Here is a 25,393-nt window from a genome sequence, read left to right as displayed (position 1 = left end):
TGAAGTCCTCAAATTGTGGTTTGAAGATCTCAAGTTGCAGAGAATCCTCTAGCAAGTGACCCATGCCCCATGCTGCAGAGGAAGGCGAAAAACCTCCAGGGCCTCTGCCAATCTGCCCTGGAGGAAAATTCCTTCCCAACCCCAAATATGGCGACCAGTTAAACGCTGAGCATGTGGGCAAGACTCACCAGCCAGCACACAGAAAAGAATTCTCTGTAGTAACTCAGATCCCATCCCATCTAACATCCCATCACAGACCACTGGGCATACATACCTGCTGATAATCAAAGATCACTCATTTTGCATAGAGTGTCAAATCAGTTCAAATTAAGTTATACTAGTTTATCACTTTGGCCCAGAGACTTTTCTAAAAGCTGGACTTATTTACTGCAGGCTGCTGTTAGGCTGAGTTTTACCCTTAGTACTTACCCATGGAAGTAAAATTTGCCAATAGATTTCTCTGAAAAGAGATTGAGGAGGCAAGGGAGTGCATTAGCCACAAAATAAAAAATCAAAATTGTAGCCAGTGGTAAGCTGAAACTCAAATTTTGGTTTGGTTTTGGTTTAACAGGAGAAGGGTGAAATGGCTTTGTTTTGTCCATATCTCAGTTACCAGCAAAACATTGCTTCAGTTAAAATCTTTAAGCCATATTGCTAACAATATATTAGCAATGGTAATGACACATATTTAAAATGAAATAGTATAATCTCTGTGGTACAATACGGTAAAATGAACACACTAGAAAAGACGGTTACTCACCTTTGTAACTGTTGTTCTTCGAGATGTGTTGCTCATATCCATTCCAGTAGGTGTAAGCGCCGCGCGTGTATGCTCGTCGGAAGACTTTTACCCTAGCAACTCCAGCGGGCCGACAGGTTGCCCCCTAGAGTGGCACCGCCATGGCGGCAGATATATACCCCTGCCGGCCCGCCCGCTCCCCAGTTCCTTCTTGCCAGCTACTCCGACAGTGGGGAAGGAGAGCGGGTTTGGAATGGATATGAGCAACACATCTCAAAGAACAACAGTTACAAAGGTGAGTAACCGTCTTTTCTTATTCGAGTGATTGCTCATATCCATTCCAGTTAGGTGATTCCCAAGCCTTACCTAGGCAGTGGAGTCGGAGTGAGAGGTCGCAGCACGAAGCACGGCAGAGCCGAAGGCTGCATCTTCTCTAGATTGCTGGACCAGGGCATAGTGGGAAGCGAAGGTATGGACGGAGGACCAGGTCGCTGCCCTGCAGATTTCCTGGATGGGCATGTGGGCAAGGAAAGCCGTCGAAGAGGCTTGAGACCTGGTGGAGTGCACAGTCACATGGCCCGGAGGAAGGTGAGCCAAGTCATAACAGGCCCGGATACAGGATGTCACTCATGAGGAGATCCTCTGAGAGGAGACAGGCAACCCCTTGACCCATTCAGCTATGGCAACGAAAAGCTGGGGAGATTTGCAGAACAGCTTGGTTTGCTCTACATAAAAGGCGAGCGCCCTACGAACGTCCCAGGAATGCAGTTGCTGCTTCTTGCGAGACGAATGGGGTTTCGGGAAGAATACAGGTAGGAAGATCTCCTGGTTGACATGAAAGGCTGAGACTACCTTGGGGAGAAAGGCTGGGTGCGGTCTCAGTTGCACCTTGTCCCAATGGAACACTGTATACGGGGGCTCTACTACGAGGGTCCGCAGTTCCGACACCCATCTAGCGGAAGTGATGGCTACCAGGAACGCCGTCTTCCAGGAGAGATAGAGGAGGGAACACGTAACAAGCGGCTCAAATGGGGGGGGGACATAAGTCGGGTCAAAACCAGGTTCAGGTCCCAGGAGGGGGCGGGGTGGCGAATCTGGGGGTAAAGACACTCCAGACCCTTAAGGAACCTAGTCACCATCGGGTGAGAGAAGACGGACCGACCATCGCTTCCCGGGTGGAAGGTGGAGATAGCCGCCAAATGAACCCAGAGAGAGGACACCACCAGGCCTTGCTGCTTGAGGGACCAAAGGTAATCGAGGATGGCAGAGATGGGAACCTCGGCAGAGAGGAGGGGCCGATCCATGCACCAGCACGTAAAACACTTCCACTTGGCCGAGTACGTCGCCCTCGTAGGTGGCTTCCTACTTCCTAGGAGCACCTGTCTCACCGGGGTAGAGCAGTGCAATTCAGACCTGGTCAGCCACTCAGGAGCCACGCCGTGAGGTGCAGCGACTGAAGGTCTGGGTGACGGAGCCGGCTGTGGTCCTGCGTGATCAGGTCCAGGTGAAGAGGCAGGGGGACAGGGTCGGCTACAGACAGGTCCAGCAACATGGAGAACCAGTGCTGCCAGGGCCATGCCAGAGCGATCAGAATCAAGTCGGCCCTGTCCCTACACACCTTCAGAAGGACCTTGTGGATTAACGGAAATGGGGGGAACGCGTAAAACAGGTGCGTTGCCCATGGAATAAGGAAGGCGTCCGCAACCGAGCCCAGTTCAAGACCCTGAAAGGAGCAGAACATCGGGCACTTCCTGTTCCTGTGGGACGCGAAGAGGTCCATCTGGGGACATCCCCACCTCCGGAAGAGCACAAGAGCGACATCCGGGCGAAGGGACCACTCATGGGAGAGGAAGGACCTGCTCAGACGATCCGCCAGCGTGTTTCGAACCCCCGGGAGAATGGATGCAATGAGGTGAATGGAGTGGGCTATGCAAAAGTCCCACAACCTTATGGCCTCCCGACACAGAAGAGGAAACTTTGTGCCGCCCTGCTTGTTTATATAGTACACCGTCGTTGTGTTGTCGGTGAAAACCGAAACACAGCGACCTTGGAACTACGGATGGAACGTCTGACAAGCAAGGCGGACCGCTCTCAATTCCCGCACGTTGATGTGGAAAGCTAGCTCGGGAGGAGACCAGTGGCCTCGGGTCCGCAGGGTTCCGAGATGAGCCCCCCAGCCCAAGTCTGATGCGTCCGTTGTTAGGGACACCGAGGGCTGGAGTGGATGAAATGGGAGCCCCGCACACACCACAGACTGGTCCAGCCACCAACGTAGGGAGTGTAGGATATCCTGGGGAACTGTGACAATCGTGTCCAAAGGGCATCTGGCTGGATGGAGCTGAGCAATGAGCCAGGACTGGAGGGGCCTGAGGCGGAGCCTTGCGTGTCCCGTGACAAACGTGCAGACTGCCAAGTGGCCCAAGAGAGTCAGGCAAGTTCGTATTGAGGTCAAAGGTGCCGCCTGCAACCTGTGGATGATGGCCGTCAATGCCTGGAACTGCGACAAAGGAAGAACGGCTCTGGTCAGAGTGGAGTCCAGAATGGCGCCGATAAACTCTATCCTCCGAGTGGGAGTTAGAGTTGACTTCTCGGCATTGAGCATCAGGCCCAGGCGTACGAAGAGTGTCCTGACCATGCGGACATGAGCGAGGACTTGCTCCTCCGAGGGTCCTCGGATCAGCCAGTTGTCGAGGTATGGAAACACATGCACGCAACTGCGGTGAAGGTAGGCGACGACTACAGCCATGCACTTGGTAAACACTCTCGGGGCCGTGGAGAGGCCGAACTGATTTGATAGTGATGACCGCTGACAACGAACCGAAGGAACCTCCGGTGGGGCGGGAAGATGGCTATATGGAAGTAAGCGTCCTGCATATCAAGGGCGGCGTACCAGTCTCCGGGATCCAGGGATGGGATAATGGTCCCCAAGGATACCATACGGAACTTCAACTTCACCAGGTATCTGTTGAGCTCTCACAGGTCGAGGATAGGCCTGAGGCCTCCCTTGGCCTTGGGAATTAGAAAATAACGGGAATAGAACCCCTTGGCCTTCTCGCTCTCTGGAACCTCCTCTATGGCCCATTTGTCGAGGAGCATTCGCACCTCCTGTAGGAGGAGTTGCTCGTGAGATTGGTCCCTGAAGAGGGACGAGGGTGGGGGGCGGGAGGGCAGGTATGAAACAAACTGTAGATGGTATCCAAGCTGTAGCGTGCGGAAGACCCAGCGGTCCGAAGTAAGCCGGGACCACGCCGGGAGGAAGAACGAAAGATGGTTGGAGAAAGGAGGAGACAGATCCGTAGGAGGGACTGGTATAGCGCCCTCGGGCGCACCTTCAAAATGAGGGCTTCGGGCCGGAGGAAGGCTTGGAGGAACCTTGGTTTTGTCCTCCCTGATTGCCCAATTGTCTACGCCAGCCATTCCTAGGCCGCCGCCTGGCGAAGTCCTGTCTTTGCCTGGGCTGCGGGTAAGGCCTGTGCTGTTGCTGAGGCCTGAAGGGCCTGCATTGGGTGACCGGCGCGTGCATCCCCAAGGCACGCATAATGACCCTATTGTCTTTAAGGCTTTGGAGCCGAGGGTCAGTCTTGTCTGAAAACAGGCCCTGGCCCTCAAACGGAAGGTCCTAGATGGTGTATTGGAGTTCCGGAGGAAGGCCAGAGACCTGTAGCTAAGAGATGCGGCGCATCGTAATGCCGGAGGCCAGAGTTCTGGCAGCCGAGTCTGCAGCATCCTAAGCTGCTGCAGCAAGGTTCTTGCGACCTTCTTTCCCTCGTCCAGAATGGCAGAGAACTCTTGGCGAGTGTCCTGCGGGAGCAGCTCTTTAAATTTGTCCACCACCACCCAGGTGTTATAGGTGTAACGGCTGAGAAGAGCTTGCTGGTTGGACACCCGCAGCTGCAGGGCGCCTGCAGAATAGACCTTCCGGCCAAGTAGGTCCATATGCCTCGCTTCCTTGGACTTGGGGGCCGGGGCTTGTTGACCATGGCGCTCCCTCTCGTTCACAGACTGGATGACAAGGGAACACGGGGGCGGGTGAACATACAAATATTCATAGCCCTTTGAGGGGACCATGTATTTTCGCTCCACGCCACGGGCAGCGGGGGGAACGGAAGCCGGGGACTGCCAGATGGTCGTGGCATTGGATTGAATGGTCCGAATGAAGGGAAGGGCGACACGAGTGAGAGCATCTGACGACAGTATGCTTACTACTGGGTCCTCAATCTCGGAGACCTCCTCAGCCTGTAAATTCATGTTCTGCGCTACGCGCCTGAGGAGGTCTTGGTGTGCCCGGAGGTCAAGTGGAGGGGGACTAGTGGATGTGGTCCCCGCCACTGCGTCATCCAGGGAGGAGGACGAGGAGGGACCCGGCAGGAGAGGATCCGTCGGTGGCTCTGCCTGGAGCAATGCCTCTGGTGAGTGCTCAGGGTCCTGAGGCTGAGATGACCTCTCTTCTGTAGGGGACGGAGGAGGCCAGGAAGAGGTGACCTCCGGAGCCCTGTGTTCGGAAGCGGATGAAGGCGGAGGGATCTGCTGAGGGCCCTGGGCTTGGTGGTACGCCCAGGGGGTCCAGAAACCCCACTGCTGAGGACCATGCTCCTGCTGGGTCTCGGGGAACAGAGCAGCAGGTCTGTCAGCGTCCAGGTACGCGCTGTCCGCTCGCGAAGAGACTGATGCCTGGCGAGATGGCCACGGAGGGGCCGAACGGGAGTGATACGGGTCCGTCACTCCCGATGGCGGAGACCTCCTCAGTACCGGAGATCGGTGCCGCGAGCCATGCCGGTGCCGCGATTGAGACCGGGACCTGCCACCAGCGCGGTGCCAGGAGGTCGACCTGGATCGTCGACGGCGAGAACGGCTCCTTGAGTCACAGTGCCGGTAACGATGGCTCGAGCCCGAGCGGTGCCGGGAATATTGGGACCGGCGTGAAGATGACCTACGCCACGAGTACGACCGGTACCGCCTCGGAGAGCGGTGCCGCGACTGCGAGCGGCGTCGCGAGCGAGACCTCCCTCTGGACCGGGAGCAGTGCCGGGATCTTGACGGTGATCGGTGCCGACTCGGGGAGTCCAGGGACGGTGCTCGCATGGTCATGGGCTTGCCCTTTGATTGAAGAACCCGCACCAGCGGTGCCAGGGGTTGGGGCAGCATAGGCTCCGTCAACGCGATGAGGTCCCTGGCCAAGGAGAATGTCTCGGGCATAGATGGGACCACCAGCTCGACCCCAGATCTTAGCAGGGAGCTGGGAGGGACCGGACTCCATGGACCTCGCGGGCCCGGAGTTGACGAAATCCCTGGCACGGCCGTCGCGGCCGGAGTCGGCGGCGGGTGCTCCATCCGAGCCTGCTTAGCCGGGGTGGAGGACGTTGACGGCCTTTTCCCAGGGCCGGGTGCCGGAAAAGGACGGTGCCACGGTGTTTTCGTGGGCCCGGAGTGGTCTGGTGCCGCAGCCGAGGCGGCACTCGGTGCCGAGTACGAAGGATCAAGCGCCGCTTCCATTAGGAGAGTTTAGGCACGATCTCGCTCCTTTTTGGTCCTTGGTCGGAAGGCCTTGCAAATTCGGCACTTCTCAGAGATATGCGATTCCCCAAGGCACTTTAGGCAGGCGTCGTGGGGATCGCTAGTGGGCATCGGCTTCTTGCAGGTCGAGCACGGCTTGAACCCCAGCGAACCAGGCACGAGCCCGGCGCCGGGCGCGGGGGAGGGCTAGAGCCCAAAGCCCGCTAACTATATACAACAAGAACTATTAACTACAACTAATCTAAACTTCACTAACTATAACTGAAACTACAATTAGAACTAGAAAAAACGACGAACAAGGAGAAGCTAGGGACGTGGAGGACAGCTATGCCGCGCTCCACAGTTCCAACGACCGACACGGCGGTAAGAAGGAACTGGGGAGTGGGCGGGCCGGCAGGAGTATATATCAGCCACCATGGCAGCGCCACTCTAGGGGGCGATCTGTCGGTCCGCTGGAGTTGCTAGGGTAAAAGTCTTCCGACGAGCGTGCACGCATGGCACATACACCAACTGGAATGGATATGAGCAATCACTCGAAGAACAGACTTCTGCATCTAGGAAGATATACAACATATCCAATTCCACATTGTAGAAGTCTTGAGTTCAGATTCTATCTATTGATCTTAGGGTCACCACAATATCTACTGAAGTGTAAGTCTGAGTATATCCGCTAAAGCAAATGATTCTGCCTCTTTGCAACAAGAAAAGATAGATTCTTTAATTTATTATTATGAAGATCTGGGAATATTACAGACTGCAGGAAAAATATGTGTAATTATTTCTGACTATTTAGTGTATGTCTGTCTGTCTTAATATTTACATCTAAAACTACCTCTTTAATTCAAGAAAAGAAATTCTACCCATTGCTGTTCCTCAGGGAACATCACTCACTGGTTTACATGAAATTGTTATAAGAACAAGAGAGTGAACAAACATCAATGCAGGAATTGCCTTCTTGAGTGGTTTGGTTTGGGAAGGTCCTAGGTGAAGTAACATGTCAGGCTCAAAAGAGGTCTCACCCTAAAAAGTACTAGTTCCCCCAAGTCCAAGGTTCCAGGACATCCTCCATGGGAATCTCCTTCCTTGCAGCCATTCCCTCTACATGCACTTGTGTAGGTTTGTACCCTCAGAAGACATGACCTCATGGACTGGCAAGTCAAGAGATGAATCTGAAGAGCAACTAGGGAATTCAATCTCTTTTATAACTTATTGTAACTGGAGTCAGACAGAATTGTTGACAAGGAATCAGAGATGGTGCTCCAGACAACTGGCTGAAACATCCCTGTGAATATATTTGTGTGTAAATGTGTTCGCAATGTGAGGCTCTGGGAAGAACAGGGAAATATGTGGTTACAAATGATCAAAGTCAGGAAATCCTGACTTTTGTTCCCATCTCTACAACCTTCTTGCTGTGTGGCCTTGCACAAGTCACTTTACCTTTCTGTCTCCATTTCCCCATCTGTAAAATTGGGGTAATAGAACAATTTTTTTCTTACAGGGACATTATGGGGAATACATTATTTAATGCCTGAAGAGCATTTCAGACCTGTGAAGTGCCGTATATGTGCTATGTATTATATTATTGCACAGCACCCTTCGTTAAACATTGTTGCTTTTCCAAGGTGATACTGCCACAGACTTCTGTTCCTTTATTTTCTGCCTCCATTGTACAGATGCATATTGCTTAATAATAGATAAGTTCCCTCCCACAAACAAGAGACAGACTCTTCTTTGCCCTATGAGAGGATGCTTTGCTTATTCAACTCTAGCTTTCTCAGCACACACATTTTATACTTTGCCACCAGAATTTGGTTAAAAATTCCACAGCTGTCAAGTGTCAGAGGGTTAGCCGTGTTAGTCTGGATCTGTAAAAGCAGCAAAGAGTCCTGTGGCACCTTACAGACTAACAGAAGTATTGTAGCATAGGTGTGCAAACCAGAATAAAATCCAGTTCATTCTGTTATATTAGAACTGTCTGTGCAGGGCTAACAGGAGAAGAAAATAATAATAAATAATAATACTACTAATAATAAATGTGTCACTGAAGTCATCAAAAGATATAATTAGTGACGTCCAAAGGAGAAGATCTGATCAGAACTGAGGGGACGCTTTTTACACAGTCACTTTTCAGACAATATGCACCCGTTAAGCAGAATTACAGCGCTGTGGAGAATGAAAATGTACCTCTACTTTGAAAAGTGACTCTGTAAAAATGGCTACTTCTTACTGAGCCAATCTCCTCCCTGCATTTGTTCATCAATTCTTACTGACTACAGTGGCAAAACAAGCTTTTTACTTCTTTTAACACATCAGATCCAACCCAGCTCAGACTGAGTGAGATGGATTCTATTCCTTCTCATCCACCATCAACAGAATTGCTTGTTAAGTTCCAGCCAATTACAACTGTGCAAACCTATTGAACTCAATAGGTTGAGAAGTCATCACTGAGTGTGCAGAATCATTTGTTACAAGAAAAAAGTCTCTGAAAGACAATAATCAAGGAATCCCACAATGATACTGTTGGAGAGTAACTTTTCATGGGACAAATGCATTGTATGTATCATTTACATTACTTCCCCTACTCCCAAACTCTTCTGCCAACAATTTATATAAAGTAAAGTAAAGGCCTGCTTCCTCCTCAAGTCCATGGCAAAATTCTCATTGTATGCACTGCAAGTAGGATAAGACCCTATAGCCAGGGATTAAATTCTCACAGAATATTTTCTGGAGCCCCAGGGCTTGGGGCTTCTGCCCCACAAGGCATGCCAGGGCTCCCGCGGGTTTGAAAATATTTACCGAATACTCTGGAAGGCTCCAGCTGAATTTAAGCCCTGCCTATATCTAAAGCATAAAGGCAAATGTCAAGTGTGTTCACAAACTAAGATAAAGATGGAAGTCTACCCTTAAAAGGAAAAATACAAGAATATTTTATTTACACTGTTGATTTTGATCTCTCAAGCCCTAGAGATTTTTTCTGTTTAAGAGACAGGTTTTCTGATGTGCCACACAGAGTTGGCATCAGGTCCTTCTGTTGAGCCAGTAGCACCTGGATTACTGACCTTCAGAATAATGTGCTAATCTCCTCTATTTCACCAAAGGTTTGCATAACACTGAATCATGGTTAGGAGATCCTGAAATGATGTGTAGGGATGGGCACCTATTGATGGTAATTATTATAGAGAGTACAGATATTGTATTGGTTTTAATTAAGTAAAAGCCTATATACGATGCAATAAGTGCATCACAGATCAAAAATTTACATGCAAGTTAATAAATATTATGCAACAGAACCTGAAGCACACTTTTGTCGAGTTACATTTCAGACACACAACAACGCTATATCTCCAGCCCCTGTGAAAACATACTTGGCCTGACTCTCATCTCCCTCTCACTGGTTTTATAGAAATAAAATTCCATTGACTTCAATGGAGTTACTTCTGATTTACATCAGAGCAAGTGAGATGAGAATCTGTCCCAACAAACTTTCTCCAGATTGTCACCTGTGTAACAGAGAGCCAAATCTGACTTCTGTCTGCCACTGACGCATACTGTATACTTGGGAAAGTCACTTCACCTCTGTTTCTCCATGTATACAAAGGGGAATAATGATACTTCTCTTGCTTTTCAAAGTGCATTGAGATCTAGGGATGAGAAACGCTATACAGGAGTTAAGTGTGATTATTTTGCTATTGCTGAATTCAAGTCATAGTATGTTGATAGAAGTACAAAGCTTATTGGTCTGTGTATAAACTGGACACTGAGAAAAACCATTGTATCCTCAACAAATATCAACCTTTGTTCTTATTCCATCAGCTGTCACAAATACAACAGCATGTATCATCAGAAAAGACAAAGAGCAATCTAGGAGGCAAAATTCAATGTCTTTTCAGTCATGTGCTTTCAAACCAAATTTCTCCCCAAATGTTAGTCCTCCCTTTCTAAACACTTTACTTACCAATTGATTTACACAGTTCTGAGTAACAGCTATGTATAGAGCAAGGGCGGCTCCAGGCCCCAGCACGCCAAGCGCACGCTTGGGGCGGTATGCCGCGGGGGGGGCGCTCTGCCGGTTGCCGGGAGGGCGGCAGGCAGCTCCGGTGGACCTCCCGCAGGCGTGCCTGCGGAGGGACGGCTGGTCCCGCGGCTCCGGCCTGCGGGAGGTCCACCAAAGCTGCGGGACCAGTGGACCGCGGAACCAGTGGACCCTCCGCAGCCACGCCTGTGGGAGGTCCACCGGAGCCGCCCGCCGCCCTCCCGGCGACCAGCAGAGCGCCCCCTGTGGCATGCCGCCATGCTTGGGGCGGCAAAATGTCTAGAGCCTCCCCTGGTACAGAGATGTCTTCATTCCTTTTTAGTCCTTTTTCCTTTGCTTGAGTCTCTTCCTTTTTTGTTTTTCCTCTTACACACATACTGTTTATGATTGTTTACATTCTATGCTGATTTTTTTAAGCTCACACCCACACTAACACTTTGTTGATTTCATACTAAATTGGAGTGAGGTCATCAATGGGATGTCCTCCTAAAACGTATGAATTAATGTGATGGGCTGCTAAGTGCTGAGCAACTGATCACACGGAATCAATTCATACAACTCCTGAGTGGCCACTGGATGCTCATTTCCTGTGGCTCCAGGATTCTGTTCAGGTTCAGAGATAAGGTTATATCCTCAGCCATCAGGCACTTCTTTCTGTTTTTCTTGTCTCATTTAGACCATTTCTCAGATCTAAGTATCTTTAGGAATACATCTAAGACAATGATTAATAATCTACCTTATCAGGATTTCAGACTAATATAAATTGAAAAAATCAGCCAACAGAGACATCAGACTGGTTTTCTGTCATGACTAGAATGCTGGAATCCTCTGCTGTGAATGTGATGCCTACAAAATTCATGTCAATGACTAGGCAGTTGGTAAATAGTGGTTACAGAACACTACACTTACAATTTTCTCACTGTTGCCTTGTCTTTCCCTTGTCTGCTTGCTGTATTCACCTGCTTTCTCTCATCTTATACTGAAAATGTACGCCCTTTGAGTCACAGCCCATGTTTTTATGCGGGTGCAGTGCCTAGCACAGTTGGAACTAGGCTCTAGGTATTGCCATAATACAAATAAGAATAAGAATCAAATGTTCAAGTGAAAGTCATTATGAGCTGAGGAACCCAGAGAACCTTGGGTCACATTTCAGTTAATGTGCAATAAATGAATTTCATAAAGAGAGGTCTCATTTTTCTGCCTTCTTTTTCTCTTCCTCTTTTTTTCCTTTCATCTACATTTGTCAAATGGCTGAAATCACATTAAAATGGGGAACCAAATCCTCCTACATCTCCCTGAATCCTTTACCACATCACATTCGGTAGGGTCAAGCACAATTCCTGAGATAACTACAACTGCATTAGAATGTTTGCGTTGATGAATGGAGAGAGATGCAAGTGTAAGCTAATTTATAAAACTGTAGAACAAAGTACAGGTGCCCAGTTGTTGGAAGTACTTAGGAGTAAATTGCTCTATGCAGCACTTCAGAGATTGCTTTCTAATCTAGCTCATGTGATTTACAGATTTCACTTCTGGTCCATGTAATAAATAGCCTTGAAAAAACAATTCCACAAGGTATGAAGCAAGAGGGAGGCTTGGCACAGTTATTCTGTATAGAAGATACTTTAAAAAAATACAATCTTTTCTGAATACCTTAATACTGAAATATATTATCTCATAGTCTATTTTTATTGCAACAAGCACAAAGATTAAATGGGACTCACTCTCCCCTGAAAGATGGACTAAGTGCCTGGAGACATAGGACCAGTACCTCAGCTCACAGCTCCACTGAAAGACTGGATTACAACAGCTAAGAATCCAGCCACAATATGTAATTATTTTTGGTGTATGTTGTATTTTTAGGACCCAATCCTGCATTCCTGGGGCATCCAAATCTCTTAGTGCCTTCAAATATGAAAACTTCATAATAAACCAGGCATGATCACTTTAGCTCCTGAAATCATTGCGACTAATGTTAGTTGGATGCAAATATTCTTTTGCATGTCCATGTAACAGTCTCTAGCACATTATCCATACACAAACTTCACTGATCTACCACAGACCAAGCGACAATCTGTTAGGCTCACACATGCATTTTACTGGGATTAAGAAGAAGGACTGAAGGCTGCTTTCTCACATTGCCCTTTCAACAAACATGAAATCCATTGAAAAACAGTTACTGTCTATTACTGCCATGTCTAAGAATCCTAAAGCAGCTCTTTCTTTCGAAGTTACTTAGTGCTCCACATCATTACAGAGTCTAACTGCAAAGCTTGATAGCAATTTATTGGTGCAATCCTATTTAACTTTAATGGTAACTGACTGCTTTAATGGTAGAACGAAATAATCCCCCAGATCTGGGGAACAGAAAAAACATGTACAAGGGAAAGAGCATTTATTTTAGCCGGCTACTGCTCCATAACTTTTTTGTGGGCAACACTCTCAATCTAGTCTAAGCCTAAACCAGCCCAAATGGAGAGCTAGACTTTGCACCCCAAATCTCACCCCCCACACACAAGGAAGTGGGGATCAACAATGTCCCCCTCAACTTACTAAGGCACCTTATGGGGGCTTTCTGTGGGACACAGATCTGCACAAGGGAATGGGGGACTGAGTGGGCTGTTGATAAAAGTAAGTGGCCTCACATTGGGTGAAGGTAGGGCCTAAGGAACACACACTAACTAAACTGGCCCATGAGAGGTTAAGTCTAAATTATCTGTTTTCCAGAGCCACTTTTGTAATGGGGAAATCCATTTGAGACCAGAAGGGTTCCCTGGAAGCACAGCTCCATAGGGAATGGACATGGGCTGCCAGTAGCTCAAAGCTGGCGGCGGGCCCTCTGGTTGGCACTGACCTCCTATGGATTCCTGAGAATCCCTCAGGTTTATAGACTCATAGACTTTAAGGTCAGAAGAGACCATTATGATAATCCAGTCTGACCTCCCGCACAACGCAGGCCATACAATCTCATCCATCCACTTCTATAACAAACCCCTAACCTATGTCTGAGTTATTGAAGTCCTTAAATTGTGGTTTGAAGACCTCAAGCTGCAGAGAATCTTCCAGCAAGTGACCCGTGCCCCATGCTGCAGAGGAAGGCGAAAAACCTCCAGGGCCTCTGCCAATCTGCCCTGGAGGAAAATTCCTTCCCGGCCCCAAATATGGCGATCAGTTAAACCCTGAGCATGTGAGCAAGACTCACCAGCCAGCACTCAGAAAAGAATTCTCTGTAGTTTGTGGGTAGACCCCACATTTCATTCCACAGGGGGGCAAATCCCACTCCCCGACAATCTGATCTGGGGGGAACACTTCAAGGGGATCTTTGCAGAGAGATCCTCTTTCTTAGCCCCCTCTCTTGGTACGGGGCAGTGGGGGCATGATGCAGCCCAGATTACATGTAATTTGGGACTGTGACAAGGCTACCAAAATGTATTGCACATCAGCTCCAATCTGAATTGAAACAAGACTATGCTTTTACTCTAAGCCAGAGGTCGGCAACCTTTCAGAAGTGGTGTGCCGAGTCTTCATTTATTCACTCTAATTTAAGGTTTCGCGTGCCAGTAATACATTTCAATGTTTTTAGAAGTCTTGTAATAAATAACTAAACTATTGTTGCATGTAAAGTAAATAAGGTTTTTAAAATGTTTAAGAAGCTTCGTTTAAAATTAAATTAAAATGCAGAGTCCCTCGGACTGGTGGCCAGGACCTGGGTAGTGTGAGTGCCACTGAAAATCAGCTAGCGTGCCGCCTTCGGTGCACGTGCCATAGGTTGCCTACCCCTGCTCTAAGCATTATAACAGATTTGATGGGGTAGTCAGTACTTTCGTGCACTGCACTTTCTTTAGGTCCCTTGTCACAGCATATTCTATGCAATCCTAGTAATTATTAGTGTCAGAGACACAATTATTTTTAAATTCCTCTGAGGGAAGTTCTTTAACTTTTAATTCAAAGGAATAAACTGTGCATTATGTGGGAACCACAGTTTAAAACAACAGATTTAAGGTAAAAGAGCTACAGTGATGAAATGAGTCTCTTTCATTCCCATGACATGTTATCAACACCATGAATACTGGACCAGATCTTCAGCTGGTGTAAGCTGGCATTACTAGGGTCTGACCCATTGTGTCTTACCATAGTTACCATGACTGCAACACAGTATTTCTAACCCTCTGTTCATCTCACAATAGGTATAAATTACCTATTGTTCCCAGTGCCCACGTACATATAAATCAACGTACATAATGATACGGTAAGGTATCAGTGAACACACTCTGGACTTCTTTATAATGTGCTTTAGTGAAGAGTCTCTTTGTATCATTCAAATGATGTACCTGATGGCTCTGATGTACACTGTCTATAATAATGACTGCAGTGGTTTTGTAATATGATTACTACATAATAGTAATACAGTATCAAATAATTGTTATATAAGAAATGAAAAGTGATTATAACTCATCCCTTTCAAAATTCTGAAAACTACAACAGTGTCTATATCCAGGGAGGAAGTAACTAAGTAGTTCATATATTCTTCATCTCATAAAATGCTTTAAATAAGGAAATGCTCTGTCACACATTAGTTGATCAAACAAAATCCTAATAATGACGTGAAGTGCTTGTTTTATTTCAATCACAGCTTAAGTTAAACATAAATGTCTAATTCAAAAAGCAAACGCTCATTTAAAGGCTGATAATCTTTCAAAATGAGGAGATACAGAACAGAGACACTCACTAGCCAGCTAACAAATTTTATTTTTTCATTTGAGGGTAACTCAGAGTTTTGAAACTAATAAATCAGCAAAATAATTCTATCATACAAACAGTCTGTTGCAAGGACCTCTGGGAAGGTAATTTGCATACACCTTGATATACATTTTCTCTGCATCCTGGTTGAGGCAGAAGTTTCCTGTGATGAACAGACTTTGTGCACAATTTCTGAGCTGGCACTTTGGAATTCAGAATGTGAAATAAAATACTTTAAACATTAGTTCGTATGCTTGTAATATATCTTATAACACTTACAAAACACAAAGGCAAGTTAAATAACAGTGTTGCTTTATAGACAGCATATGTGCACTTCACAGTTCCAGCTAAAGATAAGAGTAAATTTTCAGCTCTGTTAATAACAAAGACAGCAAATCTACCAGAAAGCTAGTACGCACTTGCAAACAGTCTTATCAAATGCTCTTTTCTCCCATCTACATAGTTAAAGTCAATAAATCACATAACATCTGTAATAATAATCCTGTCAGCGACGTCTGTTTGCTAAAAGTATACTGTACCATTATGGTGAGGGTTCTAGGTCTGTTCATTTCATCATCACTATCCAGTGGCAGAATTTCAAGTGACAATTCCTCTTGTCGTCGTCTACAAATATGTGGACAGTTCCTCTGTACCACAGAACGAAAGGCTTGAAGCAGAACAATGCTGGCAGCACAACCCATATCTGCATCCTGAAGCCTACAAAATAACTTCTATGTTTATGCTATGTTTGAAAAACAGTGGATCCTTGTCCCTGAAAACAGCCTACAATGCAGCTGCAGCCAGTTAGCTCTCCAATCGCCTCCTTGAATTCTGATCATCTGATCACAACCAAATAGCTTGGATGCAGATATAGGAAAGATTTCATCTGATCCACTGAAACTAAACACATGCATGTAGTATTAAGATATTTTTCTCTCTGGATGCTTCTGAATTCATGTCAGAACATTTGCTTCCTGTCTTTTACAATAATCTTACTCTGAATCCGGTTTAGTGGAACTGAAAGCATTAAAATTCCCAGTTCAAATAAACCAGCTGTTTATTAAAAATTGACAGGGAGCAGTTTAAATGACTGGAAATAATCACCTGCAGGAAAATAAGTAATGGCATCAAATTAGTAAACATAACGCTGACAGTAAGACAGACAGATTTCTAAAATTCTCAATGTAGGGCGTTTTTTTCCTGAGAAAAGAAACTGGTTATGGCTCACTGAAGGATCTGAGCTGCAATTTTTACGTCTTGTCATTTTCTGAAATACAGTGAGCTTACTTGAGCTGGAAAATGTAATGAGCAACAACAAATGCAAAACTATGGACAGCTTCTCCCAGTTCATGTTAAAATATCAGTGTCTCAATAAGAAATGCCAGTGTTCAGCTCTGAAATGCCTCTCAATAATACAGTTGTTGTGTGTTCCCACACATGCAGTTGTTCTGCAGACTAATACATTTTTACATTTACATAGGCAGCTTGTGTGAAGAAGGATCTTTACTAATGAGGTCTTACGCTGAAGTAAAGCACAGCTGACCTTTTAAGAAAGGCAACTGTAAAATGTTCTAACGTTTTATCAGGAAGAATTCAGGGAAAGAAAAGAAGCTGTTAGCAGTTAACAACCTAGCCTTCTGACTCCTGCCAGACAAGTCATTCAGAAAGCAGTAAAACCTATGCTTAGAAATCATATGATCATCTTGGAAACATAACAACGTCTAATGATATATAGTGTAAGGTAATAGTACTTCAGAGGAAGTTAGCACTAAAAATATCTAGCAGAAAATGGATTTCTCTTAAAATGTGAACTAAAAATTTGCAAATAGCATTTCCAGTGCAACAGCCTTCCCTTAAACAAATATGTATCCAAAAATACAATTACTAGTATATTACATAAAGGGGCTGTTCATATTGAAGGCAATGATAGTTTTGCCAGTGATTTGCATGGGGGCATGAGCAGGCCTGTAATTTTCTGTTAATATGATGTTTGGAAATACTGTTCCTTTAAGCATAAAATGGGAACAGGACCCACACTGTTCCTTGGGACCATTTTAGGCTAGGTTTGATTAGGCTTTAATTGCGCAGTAATCTGTCAAAAGACAACATCGTTTTAATTAAATCATTTGCCAGAGAACTGAAATGTGTTCTTTAAAAGCATTGCACTTGCTGCCAGTATTTCTTGTCTCTATCTCTTTTTAGTGCTTATGGAAAAAAAGCTAATAGCACTGGCAAGCACTGCACAAACTCACTCACAGCTTTGTCAATGCACCTCAGTCCTAACATAAAACAATCCTGGCTCTGCTACCTCCAGATCTCTCACTGGGCACAAATGTTCAGCCTCATATAGACAAAGCCATCACACACAAATATCCACACTAAAGAGGAGGCCCCATGTTATACATACGCTTATTAGTTTAACTTTTCTAATAGGCTCACAGCAGCCCAGTGGCACAGCTGTGTGATTTCCATACCAAATCAGTAATCTCGCCTGCTTCTGGGGGCATTGTTTATATTTTCATCAGTCCCCAAACTGCTCCAGTACTGGAGCTGACACCTTGGCCACACACAAAATACGCTTGGCAACCTGTGGGACACATATTCCTAACTTTAATTCCAGCAGCATCAATCTGGGTCTGGTTTATTTCCTGCACAGTTTTTGTAGCTGGCTGTTATGGTGACTGCTGTACTGCCTTGGGGATTGCTAATGGCTCTCTTGTGCTCCTGGATGATAATTTCTTTTGCTCATACAGTATTCAGTTGTGAAAGCTGAAGGGGATTTTTATGAAGTTTGGTTTCCATAACAACACAGACTCCAATTCTGCCATCCATACTATGCTGAATAATATCCGAGATCTTCATACAAAGCCCAATGAAATCAAAGACCTCCATTTATTTCAACAAACTCTGAATCAGGCCCATACTCTGCAAGTGGTCCCAAGACTTCAGTAGGATTACTTGTAAAGGAAGGTATTATTCCATATAAAGTAAGAGTGTAGAAAATTGACCTTTTGTCCTCCACTCTTAAAAAGGGGAAAATAATTAATGAAAACGTAGTTCCAAAACTGCACTCAGTAAGCCAAACCCCTTGAAACTGGATTCCAAAGTATGTTCAAATCCTGGAAAATAAAGCAAAGCCAAAGTAAAAGGACTTTGTTTTAAGGAAATTTTGTTAAAGTATAACAGGCCCAAGGGAAAGAATCCTCAAATCCAGCAATACAATGGCTGTATGTACACACAGATGCATCAGAGCCATCAAAATAAGACGACCCTTTAGGTATCTTTTAAATTTATATTACACCTACATTATATCATGAAGTTCAACAAGGACAAGTGCAAAGTCCTGCACTTGGGACAGAAAAACCCCATGCACTGCTACAGGCTGGGGACTGTTTGGCTAAGTAGCAGTGCTGAAGAAAAGGATCTTGGGGTTACGGTAGATGGAAAGTTGAACATGAGCCTACAGTGTGCTCTTGTAGCCAAAAAGGCTAATAGCATACTGGGCTGTATTAGTAGGAGTGTTGCCAGCAGATCGAGGGATGTGATTATTCCCCTCTATTCGGCACTGGTGAGGCCGCATCTGGAATATTGTGTCCAGTTTTGGGCGCCACACTACAAAAAGGACGTGGAACAATTGGAGAGAGTCCAGCGGAGGGCAACAAAAATGATTAGAGGACTGGAGCACATGACTTATGAAGAGAGACTGAAGGAACTGGGCTTATTTAGCCTGCAGAAGAGAAGACTAAGGGGGGATTTGATAGCAACCTTCAACTACTTGAAGGGATGCTCCAAGGAGGAGGGAGCTAGGCTGTTCTCAGTGGTGACGGAGGACAGAACAAGGAGCAATGGTTTGAAGTTGCAGTTGCGGAAGTCGAGGCTGGATATTAGAAAAAACTTTCTGACTAGGAGAGTGGTGAAGTATTGGAATGGGTTACCTAGGGAGGTGGTAGAATCTCCATCTTTAGAGCTATTTAAAGTCCGGCTAGACCGCACCCTGGCTGGGATTATTTAGGGAAAATGGTCCTGTCTTTAGCAGGGAGTTGGACTAGATGACGTCATGAGGTCCCTTCCAACCTTTTGATTCTATGATTCTATGATATCTATTAACAGTGTTGTCTTATCCTGTTGAAGCCAACGGCAAAACTGCCATCACGTTCAGTGGTGCAGCATTAGGCACTATCCCATGATAGCTAGTACCTTGCTACATAAGATGAAGTCAATGGAGCCATTTGATGATTAAGTTTATGCTCAGTGTGAGGGTATCATAGCTCATTTAAGAGGCAATTGTTCAGAATTACTGTGTCTGCAGAGTCCGAGGTAGGCAAGCAGAACTGAAAGATAGACTGTATCAAGGACCAGATTCTGAAAAAGAGAGCATGCTCAAACCCTGCTGACGTCATGATCAGGCCACCAAAATCAGCCAGAGGGAAGGACACTCAGTACCTCATGCTACTGGAAAGTGGCTTTAAGAGGTTCTAAATGACTAACGAAATATTCTATTATTTCATTTTAAACAGTATTAATAAGATAAAGGCTATTTGGATTCAGACTGTGCAATTTGAGACTTTGGATTTTTTTTTTTTATCAATGGGTGACCTCTTTTGTCTTCTCCTGACCAAACCAAGGTTTTTCATACTCTTTACTGTGACACACTATTAGTCTGCTTATAAAACATATTCAAAATGTCTTTATCATCCACCTTCATGCTGTCCACACTGTCATTTCTGAGCACTACACTTACAGAATAGTTTCATATTGGAAACCTCATGTCCTCTCTGTGTGCACGCTCCTCAACATTAGCCTTGGTGGAAATATTGTTCACTTCTCAAAATTCTTTCAAGTCCTAGGCGAGCACCTTAACCTCTGTAGCATCCTCTATTTCTGCTATTCCTCGGCGTATATCTTTGCAGGCTCTAACCACAAGAATTTTAAGAAGCTACCACAAGTTTTTTAATTACTATTTTGTATTAATATTGTATTATTTGTTAATGGTCATGATTATTTTACCATCTCTCTATTTTATTAATCATTATCTGTCTGTTTGTGTCCTCTCATCTAGCAGGATACAATGTAACTGACAATGATTTGCCCAATCTAGATATAAGATTTATGTCTTCCCCACTTGTACTGAATCAAACAATATGCAATTCTATCAACTTCAGTGACATATATATCTTCTCCTTCATTCATTCATCATGTGGCTGCAATATATATCCATTAATACATGGTTCTCAATAATTTGGCAACTGGGTAAATTTACACACACTATGATGTACCTCTCAGAGACCACACCTTCATTCAGTTGCACAGGCTCTAACCAAACTCCTGTTGACTTTAGCAGGAGTTTTGTCCCAATAAAGACTGCAATATTCAACCCATCTAAAATAACTAAATTCAATGCCTAAATTTAGTCAATAAATTCTCAGTAAAAAGAGCATGTACATTCAGGAAGGAAATGACAATGAAGTGAGGTTTACAGCAAAGTGAGGCATGAAGTGGTAAACTAATACCAAAAGATCATTGATAAGAATACATGTAGCTTCTAACTAAAATCCACAGGAAGTGGATTTATAAACTTAGCTACCTGCTCTGTGTAGACTAGATGGTCGAGCATTTGTGCTGGCTGCTTAGAATTGAAGCTCATTAATCTCCTTCAACAGAGAATAAGGCAAGACCATCTGTAAGATGCTGTCAGAACATCAATGGGTAGCCTGTCTGAGTTCTTAAGTTCACAAAACAGTCTCTGACTAGAAAACAAACTAGAAAGTATTCTCATATGGGGTCCTTCCCAGAAAGCACTGTCACAAAACACTTTACACTTAAGGGCAGAACGAAGAGAAACAAAGTTTTAAACTTTACGTATGTTTGTTGCATTCAGCCACTCTCATGCCGCAAGACAGACAGGAAAGTGAGGTGAGACTAAAAAATAAAAGTTAAAAATACTTTAGTCAAACCCTATTTTTGAACTGTCTGCAATTTTCAAACAATCATACAGGAGAATAATAATGTTGGTTCAGGTTATTGTCCATAATACCCCCTAGAACATCTCATCTCTAAAGCACTTCACAACATTAACTAATTAATCACCACAATGCACCTTAGCTAACGAAATATCAGCCAGATAACTATAGTTATCAGTCACCAAGCAACTAATAGAAATTATTTAAAGTTATTAACATATTTTTGATACAACAATGCATCCAGGTTGATGACAATCTAGTGGCTCTTTTACCCCAAGCATCTGCTGTGGAAGGGCTGCAAATGGTATTCCATATCTAGCTGCAATAGAATCCAGAGGGCATTATCTAAGTACTGATATGACTCCCATTGCCAAAGTATTTGAGCACATTACAATCCTTAAGGCATTTATCTTCACTAAACCCCTGTGAGTTAAGGCAGTGCTTTTATCACCACTGTACAAATGAGGAACTAAGGCACAGAGAAAGAGGTTAAGTGACGTGCCCAAGGTCAGAGAGCAAGTCTCTTGTGGAATGCAGAACTGAACACAAGTCTCTCAAGCCTAATGCACTAACTGGTTGACCATCCTGCCTGCACCACCCCCAAACCCTAGATTGAGGGCTTTATTTGAGAGGTGGATGAGTTCACCTTAAAAGGAGATTGCCTAATTAAGGAAATGGCTTTGTAAATGAAGCACTGACTTTTCATCTCTAATATCTCAGATTGGGACAACTAGAGAATGCTGAAAATTGTATTTGATTGCACAAATCTCTGAATTTACTTGAACTATATACCCAAGCCCTGTTTTATGAATATTTGGGTGATTTTTTTGTTTGTTTGTAGAAAACACAAGCCTCAAATTCCCATGACAATATGTGTTTGCATACATTCACACTAGAAGTGTCTGCACTAAAACAAACCTTCAACCATTTGGTCAGGGAGCAGAAATAACCCATGATTTAAGAGACCATCCACACAGCACAAATAAGATTATAAGCTCTTCAGAGCAGGGCCTGTAGCTGTTGTGCATTCATACTAAGTCTTGCCCAAGTAGGTATGGAGCCCCAAAGCGATATATATAATAATAAGAAGTAGTAGTAACACATTTCAAAGGGCAACAGCCATATTATTGCTGTGTGGTTACAATGGAGCTAGTGGAGGTGGAAGGTATTACTCCATGGAAGTAAAAATGACACAATCTGGCCTAAAGTGTATGTACTCAAAGTCACAGTTGCAGAGAATGGTTTGCGGACAATCCAAAGACTGAAACCTATTCACCGAATCTGTTAATCAAATATTGAGCAATTTTTTCTAAAAATCAAAATCTGTTCACATAACTCTCAAACAGAGGAAAAAAATGATTCGCTATGAAGAATCTGGCCAGCTGTAGTTTAAGACACTTTAATAAGCTTGATAGATGGGGGGGTATCTCAGCTCTTTTGCAACTATGCAGACACGTGTACAGTAAATTGACCACATCTTGTTCAACACATCTGGAATCCAAATTAGATATGGAATTATATTATCAGAGCCCTCATAATTAAAAAGTATGTATTCTTCTGTCATTAAGATAATACAAATTTTTTAGTTCTTCCTATTCTATATGGTTCTTATATCACCCTCATCACTGTACTATCTGAACATCTTCCAGGAATGCATTAAGAATTACAATGCTCCTTGCCCAGCATCCTAGATATCTCACCATCATCCACAGCACCCCTTTGAACACAGGTCTGGAGAAGGTCTCCTTCACCCTTTATCTTTGAGAAAGGCTATTCTTCCTAGCAAAGGCAATTTTCCTCACACAGCCAGAGGCCCTTGGCTCCAGGATATCAGGCATTTTAAAAGTTTTGAGGTACTCAGTTGCAAGAAAAAGAGCACCAGGAACATTTCTCAAAGTGAGCAAATCTCTCTTCATGCTCAGACACTTCAACAAAGAATAGAGGGATCTTACCTAATTTCCAAATCGATCAACTTTGAGGCTGAGATCATCAGTAGGAAATAGCCTAAAAGGTAATCTTTCTGGAAAGCACAGTGAGCCCCTGGAAGCAGAGGCTTATAATTAAAGCATCTCCTCAGCCACAAAGATAGTGAATGATATAAGGCCAAACCCCCCAGTATAGCATACCCCCTTTTATGCATTAGGGCCCAAAGGCCAACTAAACTAGACAAGGGAGTCATACCACACTGTTGGGGGATCCCACAGTAGCACAGAACCAGTATTCTAGTGTACATAGCCCAGGATCACAGAAGCAAAAACGTCATCTCTTGCAATCTCCTCCAAAGCTGCACTGTCCACTTCCTTGCCGTAGCCAAAGTTTTGGGCCACAATATCTTGCACAATGTTTTTTTCCAAGTGTGTCTATCACTGAAGGTTTAACTGTTGTACGACAATGATTCAGGATACCATTTTAAAGCGCATTTGTGGATTGTAAGCTTATTCTGAAAAAAGTTCAAACACTCTCAGTTAATAGGTGCTATTGATAAACAGAATTAATATTTTGTGCTTCTATCATCCCTTTTACCTGAGGATCTCCAAGTATTTTACAAGCATTAATTCATGAATTCTCAAAACACAACTGCACAGTAGGTAAGTATTATTATAACCGTTGTACAGGGTTCTAAACTGAGACACAAAGTGGTTAAGGGTTTTGCCAAAGATCATGCAATGAGTCAATCGCAGAACCAGAAGCAAAACCTTGATGTCTTTTCACCCATCTACTCAAGCTTCTGTGTTAACCTACTCCATCCACTCTAAATAAACTGATCTTCACTAGATATTCCTTGGTAATTCCAGATAACTGTTTACTTCATTACTGGCCAAGATAGTCTCTGTGCATGTTGGATTTATATTTTGTTCATGTTGCATTTACCCTTGGTAACATTAAGATTTTTTCAATTAATATTTGTTAACTTATAATCAAAATAAAATTTAAATCACCTAAGAATTTATTAAATAGACAGTGAATAAGATGCTGAACAAAATGCAGTCATTTAAATTTCTAGTATACTTACCCTATACTAGTAAGAAATATTTAGAATGTTGTATACTTAGGACACTGTATATCACAGGATGACATATCACCCAGCTACTCGGTAAATCGTTAAATGAGGGACTGCAGAAAGTTAATATATGGCACCCTCTAGAGAGTAGTACTTGAAAGACAGATATGTCATCAAACCCTTAGCCATTCTGGCTGGATATCATAGCAACATGATTTATTCAATTCATAATGTTTATGAGGTTTTTTTAACATAAAAATAGAAGTGTAAGACTCAAAACCTGAAATCCTGAGACAGTCCTTTCTTCACCATAACTGCTGTTGAATTTAATGGAAATACAGACTGACTAAGGAGTACAGGAGCAGGTCTATAAAGTCTGTATTGAACTGGTGAAAGAACATAGGCTGAAACAGTTCAGATCTAAACTATGCAGTGGCAAGCACAGCTAGAAATGAGGAAGTGACAATTTGAAACCTGCATGCACAGTTCATTGCTGAATGTGGTGCAGAGCTACTACATAGTCTTCACAATGTCAGTTAGTATCTTCTTTAAAAAAACCACTCTGGTTCAGACTTTGCTACTGGCCTGTGTTGGGGACAGTGCAGAGCCAAACTTGCTGCATGGGGGAGGGGGTCTAGAAAACACAGTCCTTAGGCAGTTGCAAAGAGGTGCTGACATGGGTCATATAAGCAGGATGTGCACTGTTTTTTAACTCTTCTCCTTCCTAATATATATTTTTTTTCTTTTCTCCCTACTTCATAATTTTCCTTTAGTATTAGTTTCTATAAAACTGTATTATGTTAAATAACAGGTGTTACATACAGATGTAAATCTACATGCAGGTATGCACACCTTAAAAGTAATTGTTGCAATCTGATTGTTAATCTATATGGAACATGCAGGAAGCTGCTGATTCTCAATCTTTACTTTGAAAAGTAGTTTGCTTTAAGAGCAAACCTACTGAAATCAATGGGACGACTTGCCTAGCAAGGTACTTCTCTCAGTATGCATAAAGTAACAGATCCAAAGCTCAGTGAACTTAAGGGAAAGACTTCCATGGAGTTCAAGAGACTTTTGATCAGTCCTTAACTGTACTGGCTAAAGAAGAGAATGGCTAGAGCACTCTAATGCAAAGAAAAATAATAGCTCTTACTGAGTTTTCCTTAAGTATATACCAGAAAAACATAAATCCATCATTAGAGTTAAAAAACGAATGTCTTTTTAGATCCTTTATTATCCAATAAAAAGTATCAAAGGGGTAGCCGTGTTAGTCTGAATCTGTAAAAGCAGCAGAGAGTCCTGTGGCACCTTATAGACTAACAGACGTTTTGGATCATGAGCTTTCGTGGGTGAATACCCACTTCGTCAGATGAATGTAGTGGAAATTTCCAGGGGCAGGTATATAT

General features: G+C 44.0%; 1 protein-coding gene across 8 annotated transcripts in view; it reads right to left on the bottom strand.

Moving 5' to 3' along the window:
* Positions 1-25,393, bottom strand: part of DOCK10 (dedicator of cytokinesis 10) — a 241,168-nt gene that overhangs the window by 179,545 nt on the left and 36,230 nt on the right. For 6 of the 8 annotated variants that reach the window (XM_075068534.1, XM_075068538.1, XM_075068537.1 and 3 more), the window contains exon 1: positions 15,566-15,777. The exons of the other annotated variants lie outside the window; for them this stretch is intronic. In XM_075068534.1, coding sequence (XP_074924635.1) covers positions 15,566-15,727 — 162 coding nt within the window. In that variant the 5' untranslated portion in view covers positions 15,728-15,777. Of the gene's footprint in view, positions 1-15,565; positions 15,778-25,393 lie in introns of those variants that run through there. 8 annotated transcript variants of the gene reach the window in all.

Source organism: Chelonoidis abingdonii, chromosome 8, assembly GCF_003597395.2.
Source record: "Chelonoidis abingdonii isolate Lonesome George chromosome 8, CheloAbing_2.0, whole genome shotgun sequence".
In the NCBI taxonomy this organism is placed as follows: domain Eukaryota; kingdom Metazoa; phylum Chordata; order Testudines; family Testudinidae; genus Chelonoidis; species Chelonoidis abingdonii.
This window is presented reverse-complemented; position numbering and strand designations above follow the sequence as displayed.